Raw genomic sequence first — 15,676 nt, forward strand, 5'->3', positions numbered from 1 at the left:
AGGTGAGGAACTCTCTCTAGTAGCTGCGTTGTATGATCTCCAGCGATCCGTGGTGATCTTGCCCCATTGGTGGGCAAACGGGGCAAGACGGCCCCCAAAGATGGTGGTGGGGGGCTGTAGAGAGTGAACTGGAGGGTGGGGGTGGGGGGTCATCAGCCATTTTGTTGTCCACTCACGAGTTTTGTGAGATCATCCTATAAAAGTCTTCGCAGTCAGCTTTTAACTTAACTCTCTTAAGTACCTGTTTATCAGTTTACAGTTTATCATCTGTAAACTTTTAAACACTTCACTGTTCACCTTTTTCTAGATCATTAATGACTATGTTGAACAGCACTAGTCCCAGTACAGCTCCTTGGAGGAACCCCACTGTTACCTCTCCCTATTGTGACAACGGACCATTTTTACCATTTGTTTCCTATCTAAGTCTTGGAGCGCTGGGGAAGTTCCAGAAGACTGGAAGGAAGCTAATATTGCACCAATTTTTAAAAAGAGTAAAACAGGATGACCCAGGTGATTATAGCCTTGTCAGCCTGACCTAACTCCTGGTCAAGCTAATGGAGCGATGGATATGGGACTCGATTAATAAAGAATTAAAGGAGAGTCATGTAATTATGCAAATCAACATGGATTTATGGAAAATAGATCCTAGTCAATTAACTTGATGGGGGGGGAGATTAGAAGTTTGGCTGAGAAGGTAACAGTATTGATGTAATATACTTTGACTTCTGTAAGGCTTTTGACTCGGTACCACATAATATTTTGGCTTGGTCTACCCTACAGTTAGGTCGAGGTAAGGCAGCTTATGGGGACCTAATTATGTCAGTGTACACACCACAGCCTTGCTCCCAGCGATGTAAGTGCCCTACTACACCAACAAAACTCCACTTCCACAAGAGGCATAGGACTTATGTTGGTGTAGTTAGGGCAACACAGTATCCCTGTAGACACTGCCTTACTAATATCAGCTGTTGGTGGTCATTCTTGTCAATTTCTTGTCATGGAGCCGTGAAATTGACAAGAAAACTGGGATGTCACACCTGGGTGGGTGGGTGGGTGGCTCCAACTAGAGCCCAGCTGCCAGCCGGGCTAGGCCCACCTCGCTTAGAGCCACGCTGGCCCCCTGGGACCCAACTCCCCCGCGTGGCTGCTGCCGAGGCTCGCTGCTGGCTCCCAGGTGGGCCGCACCCTGGGCTCCCTAGGTGCTGCCTGGAGGTTCCCTTTGGGGAGCCTGTTGGCCGCCCAGAGGCTCCCAGCTCCCTGCAGAGACCAGGAGCTGCTCGGGCTCTGGGCATGGAGCTCCTTGCTGGGAGCCCACCCAGGCTCCTGACAGTGGGGAACAGAGAGCTGGGGGTGGGAGAGGCTCCTGGTGGGGGGCTACATGTGAAGCTCAGAGCCTAGTAAGGATGCTCACAACCAACGGAAGGAGGGTAGTGTGGACATGAACCAGTTACTGCAGTGGTTGTAAGTTGACCTAACAGTTTCTAGTGTAGACACGCCCTTTGATTAAAAAAACGAGAATGATAAAAAATTAACATGGTACACATTAAAACAGATTAAAAACAGGTCTCAAAATGTAATTGTAAATGGGAAATAGTCCTCAAGCAGATGTTTGTAGCGGGATCCCAGAGGGATTAGTTCTTGGCCCCAAAGTATTTAACATTTTTATCAGTGACCTGGAAGAAAACAAAATGATCACTGATAAAGTTTACAGATGAACTAAAAAATTGGAGAGTGGCAAATACCACCCTTCATTATTTACCATTCTGCAAATTTTTGGGTTAAAAATTCACTAATTCAGCACGATCTGGATTGCTTGGTAAACTGGTGCAAGCAACCAATGTGTGTTACTAATATGGCTAAATGTAAATGTGTACATCTAGGAACAAAGAATGTCAGCCATACTTACAGGATGGGGGACTCTACCATGGGAAGCAATGCAGAAGAAGATCTGGGGGTCATGGTGGATAATCAGCTGAACATGTGCTCCCAGTATTATGCTATGGCCAAAGAGCTAATGCAATCCTAGGACACAATCAGGGGAAGCTCAAGGAGGAGTAAAAAGGTTATTTTACCTCTGTATTTGGCACTGGTGCAACCGCTGCTGGAATCCTGTGTCCAGTTCTGGTGTCCGCAATTCAAGAAGGATGTTGATAAATTGGAAAGGATTCAGAGAGCCACAAAAATGATTAAAGGGTTAGAAAACATGCCTTACAGTGATAGACTCCAGGAGCTCAATTTTTAACTTAAAGAGAAGGTTAAGGGGTGACTTGATCACAGTTTAAGTATCTATAAGGGGAACAAATATTTGATAATGGGCTCTTCAATCTCACAGAGAACGGTGGAACATGATCCAGTGGCTGGAAGCTGAAGCTAGACAAATTCAGACTGGAACTAAGGTGAAATTTTTTAAGAGTTAAGAGTAATAAAGCATTGGAACAATTTGTCAAGGGTTGTGGTGGATTTTCCATCAGTGACCATTTTAAAATTAAGATTGGATGTTTCTCTTAAAGATCTGCTCTAGGAATTATTTTGAAGAAGTTCTCTGGCTTGAGTTCTCCAGGTGGTCAGACTAGATGACCACAATGGTCCCTTCTGGCCTTGGAATCTATGAATCAAGACAAGAATCCACAGGAGAAATTTGAGGCACAGACGATTCACACTGAATACCTATCTGCTGTCCAGTGTCTAAGGCAGAACACTGAATGAACCGCCACTTTTCTCTGATAGTGCCATGGTTCCCAAGTGTCATTTCAGCAGGAATGCAGTACCTGGTGGTATCTCCCTTGGACTGACTTGAATTGCTTCCAGGGACAAGGCTTTTTAGGTTGTGGCATCATGACACAGAGCAAGGCTGGCCCTGTGGTTAAGTCAATACATCTGGACTTTATTGCAGACTCTGCCATAGAGACCACGTGACACTTTGCCTTTCCGAACAGCAGTTCCCTGTGTGTAACAGGGTTGTAGTGAGCACAAATTACTGTACGTTTGTGAGGCACTACCTCCCTAGATTGTGGCTTGCGGGATCTTGGTTTACTTAAAGCCAAGCCTGTGCACTGTAACCAGAGCTAAGCTACAGAGCAGCTATTTCAGTACCTCCATTAATTAATGCTGACCGTGGCATGTTGGGTGAATGTGTTGGCTTGGACAAAAACGTGCTCACAAATTGAACACCACTCAGGTACTAGATAAGAATTTCTTTAAAATTTATTGGACTAATTGTGTTACATTCAATATTTGATGTGTTTCTTCTGGACAAATAATTGGCCTAAATACATACAAGCCTTTGTGCCTTCCCTAAACAAATAAGAGATAAAGTACTAGAGACAAGGGAACATAGTTCACATCTTCATATTTACAGTTTGCCTTTACTTTACAACTTAGCGCCAGTAATATTTACAGAAAAATACAATAGAAACAAAAAGATCATGTCTTGGCAACATACAGAAGTTCACACAAAGTGTACATGATTTTAAGCACATGATACCTGGCAATCGCATTTCAAACCAGTCCTGCTAAAACCCAGTGTGGAAACAGTATACGTTTGGTTCCTTCAAAAACATCAACCTTTAAACGGTGTGATCATTGAATCATATCTAACTTTTTCTCACCATTAAAAGTCAAATTTAGTTTGCTATCCTTCAGGCTAAACATCCAGAACACTGCATGAGAGAAATACACAGCTATCTGTTGTGAAGCCAGTGGTTCGATTAGTTAGGCTACAAAGGACTAGCTTCGCTTCCTACAATTTCTCTGAGGATGCTGTCCACAAAGGTATCTAATCTTTCACTGACATGGATTTTCCCATTCATTTGCTGTAAATTTGTAATACCCTTAGTACTTTTTACAAAGATACTTTATAACTCTTTAAATGAGATGTAAGATCCTAAAATTATTGCAACTCTAAGACAGAAATGCTAACAAGATGACAGTATGTTACCTTTTCTCAAATTCTATTGAAATAATTTATCATTAAAGGGATACTCTCAGTTTAAACATTTTTACAAACCCCAAATAGAATGTTTTCAGGATATAAAAAGGGAAAAAAGGAATATTTAAATTGAGACCTGTGTAATGTTTGTAACCCAAATATTGTAGTGCTATCCTGGTGCCTGAGACTAGACTGAAAATAAACTATACGCAAGTGAAACAGTCAATATGTTGTCTAGCAAGAATGAAATGCAAGTAGTAAGTAAGCCATGTAAGCGTTAAGAAAATTTTGTGTGTGCGGAGGGGAGGGGGTTAATTTTCAGTTGTAATAATGTATGGTGTTGTTAGAAACATGTGAGGAAATCTGGATTTTTAATCTGCCAGTGTTCCTTTAAGCATGGCCAAGTCAAATCTCTCTTATGTGGTCTAACAATTTGGTGGTAAATACTCAGGGTGATATGCTGGATCTACTAAGGAGTAGTTATGTATTTGTGTAATCACTATAGTTTTATATTGGACGGTGTTTCTCTAGAAGTTCTACCCTTCTCACTATTTCAGACAAGTGAAAAACCATTAATGGCCAAGCTGTAACAGTCACGTGGTGACGTGTTAAACAGCCAATTGTAAAACCAAATTAAGATTGTGTCAGTAAGGTATAAAGCTCTGTTGCCCAGGCTCTGGATAAATACAGCAGTGATACGGGTATGCTCATGTCTCAGTTGACCTTAGAGACTCAAAAATAAACCATGAAATGGTCTTCACCCAACAGCAGATCTTTAATCTTTCTAAAAGTAAAACGTGAAGACTATTTGGCTTTCTTGGACTGAACATCACAAAAAATACCCATGTCCCTCTCAGTACAGCTGTCTTGATGTTTCAGACTCTTATTCAGGCCTGAATAACGGACAGACTGAGGTCTTTTGCAGCTCATTAGTCTATATGTGAACTACTGGCTTTATCTAGACTATTCTTACATTGGTCAAACATATATGGTGGTTTGTTTTTTAAAAACAGTTCTTGATAATGTGCAGACATTTGATTGCTCAACATGTTTATTACACCACTTCAGTATACATACACTGGTCATGCCATTTAATCCGTGGACTAAATGTGTTTGGTCATATTAGATCAATAGGTACATAAAGACTGTGGGTAAATTTAGTGCTCATGCACTGAACGAGCATTGGCAAGATGCTACACAAGCTTCCCTCTACAGCTCTACCACTGGACTTCATGTCCGACCTGCAGCAACCCCTTTGCTATTTGAATCCTGGGCATGGCAGGACAAGCAAGGACAAGCAATCACGCAAACGTTTGCAGTGTTTCTTTGTGGTCTCATTTTTCACTTGTGATCCACCTGGATTTGAACCCAAATTCCCAGAGGTGAGTGACTAGTATGCTAGCCCACTGTAAGGAGCACACTCCATCACCCAACCCCCCCTTTGTCACAGCCTCAAAAGTTCTTTCAGGTGGATTTTTAGGGCACTTTTTCAATTTATTCTTTGTAAAAGACCACTTCTTGTTACATTAATATTGTGCGATGAAATACTTTCCTTACTAAGCCTGTTTTGAAGTCAGAACTGTTGCAAAAAGTAACTTTCAAAAATAGAAAAGTTAAATAAATATCAAAACTTATTGTGATTTGCATTAAAAGTCTCTGAATGTCTTTTCATAATCCACATTTCATGCTACAGGCCTGTTTTACTTGGGACTAAAATATGCATATTTAACGGTGAGGTTAGGACACAGAAAAGGGAGGGTCTACGGTTCTGAAGAAAACGTTTGACCTGTGCTCACTAAAATGAGGCAATAGAGGAGTTTAGAGCTTACAAACCCTCTCCTTGCTGTAAAAGGCAACTGGCCACTTTCATCAGTCCTTAGGAAAGGAAAGCACTTTCAGAAACAGTAGCCACTACTTGAGATGAACAAGCTAAAAGCACAGTGTCTTTATAGTATTTTATGTTGAATTATGAGCTAGATGTGTAATAGTCACTACAAAGGGGCTGTGGTAGCCTGGATCATCCCAGAGTGGAAGAGAAAGCACATTCAGCAGGGTGATTGTTCTTTAGGGCATAGTTTAACAGTTTGAGGAGCAGTCTGACACCTGCACAAATATCAAAGAGTTAAACATTCTTTAATGGGCAAGCCCCCAAATCTCTTCTCCCATTTCAGCAACAGTAAAGCAAATGTTCTGGACCACACTCAGAAATATGGTTCCTGGTAACAGTCCTTGTACATACAGCTATCTAAACAGTCTTTCTGGAGAGTGTCATTTTTTGATCTGATGGTAAGCAAGCAGGCAATTTAACCATTAAAATGGGTTATTTAGTTAGCGGCATAAAACCAAATTGTATTAAAACCAAGTGACATTTTGCAACAGACTGTAATGCCTTAGCTTTGTTTATACACAAGTGCAAGACAACTCGGTTATCTAGTAGAAAAAAATTCTTGAAAGTAAGGTAATCTCAGGTTTTCTGTGTATACCTGGTATAAGTGTAAATATGCATAAAACTCAGTCATGCCGAACACCAGCAGTAATTCTGGAATTTATTGAGAGGTAACTATGGAATCACAGCACTTCAGCTATGGATTTTGTGACTTGATGTTTATGAACTAACCTTTTTCTCCTTCAGCTTGTTATAGAAGTTGAATGCGCTCCGTCAAAGAAGTCTCTTCTATTGAGTTTGGAGGTATTTTTAAGAACTTCTATTTAACTCCTTACGGTGGATGGTTAATGCTCCGAGATGGGGTCTCTCTTCCCCAGCAGGTGTGAAGGGAAGATGACTCTGTTCCTTTCTTCTTTTGTGCATGTGAGCATTTAGACAACTTTCATTCAGATGTGGGGGCCAGGTTTATTTGTATTTCATTTTCCATCCCCCTATGCAGAGATGGAGGTGTGTCCTTCTCACTGGATGAGATATTTATTTGTTCTTTCCTCTAATTAGGTGAGAATGAAGGTTGTGCTAAGAGATGTTGTTTTGAGTATCCAGGAGGACTGGTGAGGAATGCAGTGGTTGGTTGAGGGTGGGTGAGCAGGCAAGGTAAGTTAATATCCCAGCTACCATGTTCTTGATTTCATGTCTTGTAAGGAATGGGTCTCATGATCAGTTCTTGAACCGAATCTCCTGGAGCAGCGAGGAAGGAAGCCCCAGCTGTTAGTTCCTGAACCTATGCCTGGAACCCGTCATTTTCTGTGAACATGGGAGGCTATCAGGGCTGTATTCAAGCCTCTCTCAGACATACTTGCTATATTTTTTCTAACAGAATGGGAAAATGTTTAAATGGTGAAAGTGGTATAATTTCTGCCTCCTCTTGTGCAGGGGACATGGAGTTCCGTTCAAAGATGTGGTCTTATTAGGATGTTGAAGGTTGGGAGCCTATTCATTCCTGACTCCTCCTGCATGGTATCCACTGAGTCATTTCTCTCTACTCTGGAGGACTGAGGGGGAGATTTTTTGCAGGGTGGTTTGGGTTTTTTTGGTTGTCTAATTGTTTCGATTACTGTAGCCACCAAGCTCTGATCTAATTGTCCTGGAAGGATAGTGGTCTAGGGATTGCAGTTCTTGAGCCCAACCTCCTGGAAAAGTGAGGTATAAAACTCTGGCTCCAGCTGCTTGTTTCTGTATTTATTGACAATGTCAGCTATTTTCTGTTTTCGGCGGACATGTGGAGGATTGTATGAATCACTTTCCAGCCTCTTTCTCCGACAAATATTTATTATGGTTTGTCTCACTAAGAAACCTGAAAGAGAAAAAGCAGTGTTAAGTTTAAACAAAATCAATCCCAGTTCTTCTCCTCTGCTTTCCCAGCTAGAGGACGGATATTTCAATCCGGGCTCTGTCCCAGCTAGAGCCCAATGGCAACTGTTGTCAGTGCTCTGGGTCAGTGACCCTTGTTAAAGGGTAGCTAGTGAGGAATCACAACTTTCCACCACCAAGAGGCCCCTTTGTTATTAAACATTATTTTAAAAGCAAATTTTCAATGTAATGCTTTAGAGATTGCCTGTTGGGCTCCTCGTTTGGCTGAAGCAGGGACTGCATGAAGGGCCACATCTGCTATTCCTTGACTGGCCAGCAAAAGAGAGTGGTTCGTAAACGGAGTCTCAGCCACCCCGAGTGAGGGAACATACTGCCTGCCCCGCTCTCCCAGTCCCAAGGGGCTGAATGCACCACCTCTACAGCATGTTGGCCCACCTGGGAGTCACGGGGAGCTGCAATCCTGCCCAGCTCTCTCGCATGGCAGTGCAGAGAATGAAAGTACTCGAGTGTGTAAAACTTAAGTCTGTTAAGGCCAAGTTCTCTGGGCCACCCCACCCCAGAGGCACAAAGCGAGGGAGGGACTGACTGCTTTTCTCTACCTGGCGATTCCCCCACCATGGGGGAGCCCCAGTGGGAGGAGAAGTGGCTAAAATCATCATTTTATTTTCAAAGTTTTCAGGCTGTTTGTGATATTTGAAGATTTAAAAGAAAGATGATTGAACAGTCAGATAGCAAAGGCACTACTAGGTTCCCACATACACCCTTTCACAAAACAGAACTTACCAAGAGCTCTCCTACTAACTATCATTCCATCCACCAGGGGGATGACCATGTTGAATTTCCCAGTAGCGCCTTGCACTTTTATCCTGAATAACCCAGTGTTTAAGGGATGGATGAAAACCACAGGAACTTCTCTTTCAGGAGTGGTTGATCTAAAGAAAAAAACCAAACCACTTGTTAAATTAGTAACACAGAGACAGTATTTTGAGAGAACATTTAAGGGAAGGGGAAAGGAGACAATGTGCTTAGCAAGAACACTCAGAAATGGTCGGTAAATAAAACAAGCTTTTCTTTGTGCGAGATGGTCAATCACATTGTACACCACATAGCTGCTGAAAGTGTCACAACCTTTTAGGACGCCAGCAAAAAGGTGCCCGTGAGCCTGGCCAATAAGAGTTTCTACTGTCCTGTGATCTGTACTTAAGAATGGTGGGATCACCTAGAATGCAGCGTTTAGAGATCTCCTTCTGTGACAAGATTCCAAAGTGCTGCAGACACCAATTTAATAAGTTTTAAGCCATTTTATAAGTGAGTAAAACAGAAGTCGAGAGGGTTCGGTGGCTGGTCACACAGCCAGAGAGAAAACCCCAAATTGTCTGATTCCCAGCCTCATAGTCTAACCCCTGCAACAGAAGAGTCCTTTCATTAGTGGCCAGAGAAAAAGGAAGACTGAAAAACCACGTGAAGAACCTCACTGAATCATTCTGAACAAGACCGCATCTTTGACGTCGTTCTCATGCAGCTGTCTTAAGAAAACTGAACAAAGCTAATGTAGCCAGTCAGGAACTATTTTGAAGCCCCACATAAGCGATTGCTCGCAAAAAGTAGAAAAATTGTAATGAAAAGAAATTCGAAGTCATACCTTAGGGAAGTGCTACTATTTGATGTAGTTTCTACACCAGTGCTGGTCTCAGAAACCAGATCAGAGAGGGGAAAGTTTTCTGGAAGAAAAAGAGGTTTACAGTACAGGTTAAGTATTCACTTATACAAATTTAGACAGAAATCAAAACAACTAAGTTTAGATAATTTAAATGCAAACTACAGTGGTAAATCACAATCTACTATTTACCTAAAAACAAAATTCTATTTAATAAAATATTTCACATACAACTCAGTTACTGGCCCTGTTATTACATTAATTCATTATAAAAAGCAGAAGTTCTACACACCTATATCATCATAACGTTCAACCCAGACCACAGACACCTTGGTTTCAGGTCCCATTGGTGGAATGGTCCGGCCCTGAGGCAACTTCTTTGATCTGGAAGTAGGACTGAGCTGTTTTGAAGACGAGTAGAGTACAGTGGCATTTACAAAACAATGAAAATTAAATTAAACATTTAAACAAGCAACAATACTGTAGTCACTCTTAAGACATTTTTGGACATCAGAGAGACCAGAGGTGCACCACTAGGAAGCACATGTGACAGCCACAAGATGGAGCTGCTGTTGTTTAGGCTACAGCTTTCAGGGTAGTTTTCAGCCTATTATAAGCCGTGATTTGGGGGGTTTTTCACACTTGGTTTATAACACTTATTTTTATTGCTTGGGAGGTTAACACTGAAATCTGTTGATGAACATCTCTCCATTTACTTTGTTGCTATTGTCTGAGTTCAACTGGTTGAACTAACATCCTGGTTCATGCATATAAACACTGTGACATACTCCTGTGCTATTATGGAAGCCTACACATCATTCTTTGCAGCCCACAAGCTATGATGCTGCTCTGAAAACGGCAATGGGGTATTGTATCTTTCTTGTCTCAACGACTCCACAGCAAATTTGCTCAGTTAACAAATAAAAAGATTTTTCTTAATTCCCTATATTGCAAACTCATTCTGGAATTGAAAGCTGACCAGAGTTCTTTCTGGCTCACAAAAATCAAAGATTCTGCCATCAGTTTACACATTATCAGCCCCACTGAAAACAGACACAGCTGTAAGTAACTTAAGGTAGAATCTGATGCTGCAATGGGAACGCAGCTCAGAATGCTGGGGATGATGTGTACAGCAGAATCCAGCTCCTTTTCCCATAGCTACAGGGGATTGGCAGTGCTAATGGGAGCAAAAGGCAGTCAAACTTATTTTAGTCACTAGAGTATGACCACAGAAGTGTGGAGGAAGGAAGGAAGAGCCAGGGAATGGGCATCAGACCTTTTTAGTTCTCTTACTGGTGTGCCACTCGCTCAAGTGCCTCATTGATTCCACTGTGCAAGGGCATTGCTCAGAGACAGTCAGATTCAAGGTTTTTAAGATACTTTAAGATCCTATAATGAAAGGTGCTAGGAAGGCAAAGGAGTGATATGAAAAATATTTCACACCTGTTAAAAAAAGTTTGACACCTCTCGCCTATCAAACCCAAATGGTTTTATTTTAACCTTTCAAACAGACACACACACAGTCCTGTAACAGTGGAGGGAGATATTTTCAAACGCATAAAAGGCAATTGGACTTGCAACTCCCATGGACTTTCAAGGGAAGTTGGGTGCCCAGAGGTCATTGGCCATTGAGTGCTTTGGACATTAGAAGAGATTTTGTTCTGAACTAAGTTATGAGCAAGGAAAACATAAGGCAGCCAGTTGGAAAATTCCATCAATTCGGGGTGCATGTGTGTGTGGGTGGGTGTGTGTGTGCGCTCTCCCCAGGGTTACCTGCCAATTGTGTTTCTTAGGGAAACAATGTTTTTATGTAAGAGTATCTAGCCCTTCAGGTTCCTGAAGGCAGTCATCCAAATGTAAATGGAGATAGCAACAGCCTGGAATCTGCAGACACATGAGCTGGAGGAGGCGGCAGAGTTCTCATCATACTTGGAGCAGCTGGTAGTACAGCTGCAATATTACACTGAGATCACCAAGGAGAGAAGGCAGTAAAATGGGCCTATTCCATGGATTCATACAATAAGCATCTAGGTCAAGATCACCAGGAGGTCTTGGCACCAAGCTAGTCTTTCACATTTCCCTCTCCTATCATGTGCCACACTCTGGATGTCATACGACCTACACTTGTTTGTGACCAGCCACTGGGAAGTAGCTCCTTGGCAGCTATTTCTCAGTGGTTTGAGATATTTGTATTCAGTCACTGCATCAATACACAGCCTAGTAGATATAATTGCCTAGTTGTCAACATTAATCTTACCACTGCTGATTGTACCAGAATTATCCTGTTCTAATGAAGTTGGATAAACCTGACACATCTTGGTGATCCTTCATTTGAAAGGATATTCTATCGTAATAAGGCTGCAAGTGAAAAAACATGCAAAAAAAGTCTTCTCCGTCTCACTAATTTGGATAACTGACCATACGAACACTACTTTTACCCTATTATTTTTAGACAGTAATATTAGGCAGATGTTGATCCCTCATTGTGGTAGGCAGGGGTTAGTGATTTTCTATAGAAATACATCCAGCAGCATCAAGACAATACTGATCAATGGACCCTCATCATTCAGGGTTTGGGGTATGAGACTCTAAAAGCAGATAGTGCCATGCAGAACAGACAATGTCAGGAATAATCTTGCCAGAGATCGACTGTCCCTGGTCATAGCATTCAGACATCTCTCCATAGTTATGGTTGCAGCTAGTTCAGGGCCCACTGCTGCAATCTGATCTGTGCGGGTGGGCAGACAGGCAGACCCTTGCAGCCACAAAAAGCTCTACTGACTTCAATGGGGTTCTATTATCTACATGGATCAGTTTACTGGCTCTGGGCTTTATGAAGCGCATTTTGATTCTAGTCCTCCCCTTCAAATACCTTTAAAAGGTTAATTGGACCTGAAAGTTTGCACATGCTGTCTTTAGCCAAGAAACATGTGCTTTTATTTTCAAAGTTTTCAGGCTGTTTGTGATATTTGGAGATTTAGAAGACAGATCACATTTTTGAAAATAATGTTTTTGGTCACATTATCTCTCAAAAATGGTCAGTCAGGAAACTTCAAAACTTGTCAAATTCAAGAGTCCTTGAGGAGATGCAATGTCATCTGAAGAGAACTGGGGGTTTAGGGTCAGAAAAACACAAAATTTAACCCTAACTTAGAATGTCCAGGCTTTCTAATGGTTTTAAAAACACAAACTATAATGTTTGCTTACTGTCTCTACCTAAGCTCCAGTTTGGCCAAGTCTTGTGCCCTGGAATATATGCTGCAATAAATGTAACAATCACTTACCTAAGCTTCTAGCCTGTTACCTTGTCAGTTCTCATAAACTAAGGCGACTGGATCCGGACAGAATTGACACACTGACAACAACTAGTACAGTTGGGGTAAAAAAATTGCCTGTCCCCATCCCCTCCCATTCTGGTTGTGTGTGGAATGATGACAAATGTGGAAATTTCCTAACTCCAGGATCAGAATAATTATACAGCTCTACTCATTAGGAAGGACATATTCTTCCTCCTCATATTGCCCTAATTCCCCCTGCGATGACCAGCCTCCAAAGGGCAAGGAAGAATTGCATCTGCTTCTAGGCTTTAGTTACTGCAGCGACAACAGGCTCTCTGTATGAGGTACTCACAAAGCGGCATGTTTAGCAGGCATTTGTTTTTAAGTGGATAAACATGTCAGATTGAAGTCCCCGTGCTTCTCATTGACTCAGGGAACTAGAGACCTAAGGGACCACTGAAGTCAGACCAGTTTAAAGATGGAAGTTTCATATGCTACTGCCTTACATAAAGAAAGGTTCTTTGCAGACAAATATACATGGAAGGCAATTGCAATTAGTTACATCATATGTTTTATCAGCTAATGCAATATATACCTTAAAGCAGAATCAAGAAATTTTGTTTAAAATGTTTAAGGTCTCAAATCAGTAACTGAATGTACTGTGACAAGGTTGGGCCAGATGGCTACAGGAGAGTAACAGAAGGCAAATATATTAGCCCCAGGCTAAGTAGGTCCCTTTTCCCTGGGTAAGGTAACAGGGAAGGTTCCAGAACAATCAGGAACCTTCTGGAGACAATTAAGATGACAGGCCAATTAGAACACCTGCAGCCAATCAAGAAGCTGCTAGAATCAATTAAAGCAGGCTAATTAGGGCACCTGGGTTTAAAAAGGAGCTCACTTCAGTTTGTGGTGTGTGTGTGAGGAGCTGGGAGCAAGAGGCAATAGGAGCTGAGAGTGAGAACGCAGACTGTTAGAGGACTGAGGAGTACAAGCATTATCAGACACAAGGAGGAAGGTCCTATGGTGAGGATAAAAGAGGTGTTGGGAAGAGGCCATGGGGAAGTAGCCCAGGGAGTTGTAGCTGTCACACAGCTGTTCCAGGAGGCACTCTAGACAGCTGCATTCCACAGGGCCCTGGGCTGGAACCCGGAGTAGAGGGCGGGCCTGGGTTCCCCCCAAACCTCCCAACTCATGGTCAGACACAGGAGGAGTTGACCTGGACTGTGGGTTCATGAAAACGACCAAACTGAGGGCTGCTGTGAAGCTCCAAGGTGAGCAAATCCGCCAAAAAGCGCAAGACCCACCAAGGTAGAGGAGGAACTTTGTCACAACACGTTTAGACTTTGGGCCAATGTTTCATATAAGAAATGTGTAGTTTCTACAAATCCTTCACTTACAAAGTTATGACAGGATTGGTTCTGTACCCACCATAAACAGAACTCTTCCATGCTTGTAATTTCAGCTGCTGCTGCAGGACTCAGCACCTTGAACTTTACACATGTACTGTAACTAACATGGGATTTTAAACAGAGCAGGTGGGAAAACTTTGCAATTTCAATACATACTGGTCCATTCTGAATTTCTACAATATGTGTTAGATTCTAACCGGTTTCATAAGTACGACATGCCAGTTTTCTTTGGACATGTTTCATGAGTTTGGGATGTAGACCAAGGGTTAGAATATTTAATCTAACCGTAGGATTTTAAATATGTATATAAATACTATGACACAGCAATCTCCTACTGCTATTGCAACTGTGGGCATCAACAAAATCAGAACAGAGACTCCAGATTGCTGTTAATAATCACTAAGGCCTATTGATGAAGAGTTTCAAATACTAAAAAGCTGGATTACAAATATCAGTGCTATAAACATCTACTGTATTTGCTGTAGAAACACAACAATTTGCACACAATACAGCCCTTTGCTGCAAATGATATGTTGCCTTACCCGCTGCGAGGAATTGAGATTGTCTGTATGATTGGGGAAGAGTTCAAGTGTCAGAGATGGCTGCTTTAGTATCCCAGGCAGAAGATCCATGTTAGAGTCACTTTCTTGGTCTGAGACATTGCTTTCCAATGAATCAGCTGAAAGCCAAAAGGAAGAGGAAAGAATGTTTTCCTTCTGGCAAAAAAGGTGAAGTTTAAGATTCTGAAGTTAAATATGCCCATGATTACTCAGAGTACACAGCAATGCTACACATATTGCTAAAAATGGGACAGGGTGGGGAAAAAACATTCCAAATCCAACCAAGGGTGTGCAGAAGAATGATAAGAGAAAAATATCAAAAGCTTGTTTCAAAGAAGCACTTGCCTTTTACAGAGCCCTCTAGCCAGTGTGTCATTAAGCTAGTAACCCCAGCCAGTTCCACAGAGTCAACACTTCAGTCAACAGAAACAAAGGCTGTTGAATAATCTAATAAGACTACCATGACACATGACCCTTGTCCTTCATTAGGAGGTAATCAACAACCATAGATTTCTCTGCAGTCTTGAAGTTATGCTCAAGTCTCAAGCCAGACTGATAAGGGACAAAGAAACTGTAGGAAACTAGAGGACAGTAAAGTTAGCCAGTCACTGCTAACCTGATCATCCACCCTTTTCCTTGGCAGTTTTCTAGACAAGGAGGAAGTAGACCACGCTTGACATCAGGAAAGATGGTATCTTGAGCAGACTCTAAACTGACTGGCCCTTTGCCTTCACAAAACAGGAGACCTTGACAATCCTAGTTAACAACAGATCCAAGCACTCTCTTCCCCCCTCCTCCATTTTTCAACAGCCATGTGTGGCAAGAGTCCATCTCCCAGATGGTAAAGAGAAGACCATTCACCACATTCAAAACTTTGGTCAGCAAAACGTAAGTGATACTTGACCAAAGCTAGCAGTCGGTTTGCCACCTTTTGTTCTAACACTGCAAATTGTATTTGCAACACATACAGGATTTTCTTTCACTATTTATTTACATTTACATAAAACAGAGTTAGTGCCTATCCATATACTTATATAAATCTCAAAATACTAGATTTCCAGTGAGACCTGAAGGTCAAGAGACCTAC

The 15,676-nt window shown here is 41.9% G+C and overlaps 1 protein-coding gene across 4 annotated transcripts in view; it reads right to left on the bottom strand.

Annotated features, from left to right (window-relative positions):
- Positions 1-3,182: 3,182 nt before the first annotated feature.
- RALGAPB (Ral GTPase activating protein non-catalytic subunit beta) overlaps positions 3,183-15,676 on the bottom strand; it is a 112,021-nt gene continuing 99,527 nt past the window's right edge. For all 4 annotated transcript variants that reach the window (XM_048819666.2, XM_075118850.1, XM_048819663.2 and 1 more), the window contains 5 exons: positions 14,572-14,708; positions 9,635-9,743; positions 9,328-9,406; positions 8,469-8,617; positions 3,183-7,668 (listed from right to left, as the gene is read on the bottom strand). In XM_048819666.2, coding sequence (XP_048675623.1) covers positions 7,475-7,668; positions 8,469-8,617; positions 9,328-9,406; positions 9,635-9,743; positions 14,572-14,708 — 668 coding nt within the window. In that variant the 3' untranslated portion in view covers positions 3,183-7,474. The remainder of the gene's footprint in view (positions 7,669-8,468; positions 8,618-9,327; positions 9,407-9,634; positions 9,744-14,571; positions 14,709-15,676) is intronic.

This window comes from Caretta caretta, chromosome 13 (genome assembly GCF_965140235.1).
Source record: "Caretta caretta isolate rCarCar2 chromosome 13, rCarCar1.hap1, whole genome shotgun sequence".
Taxonomy (NCBI): domain Eukaryota; kingdom Metazoa; phylum Chordata; order Testudines; family Cheloniidae; genus Caretta; species Caretta caretta.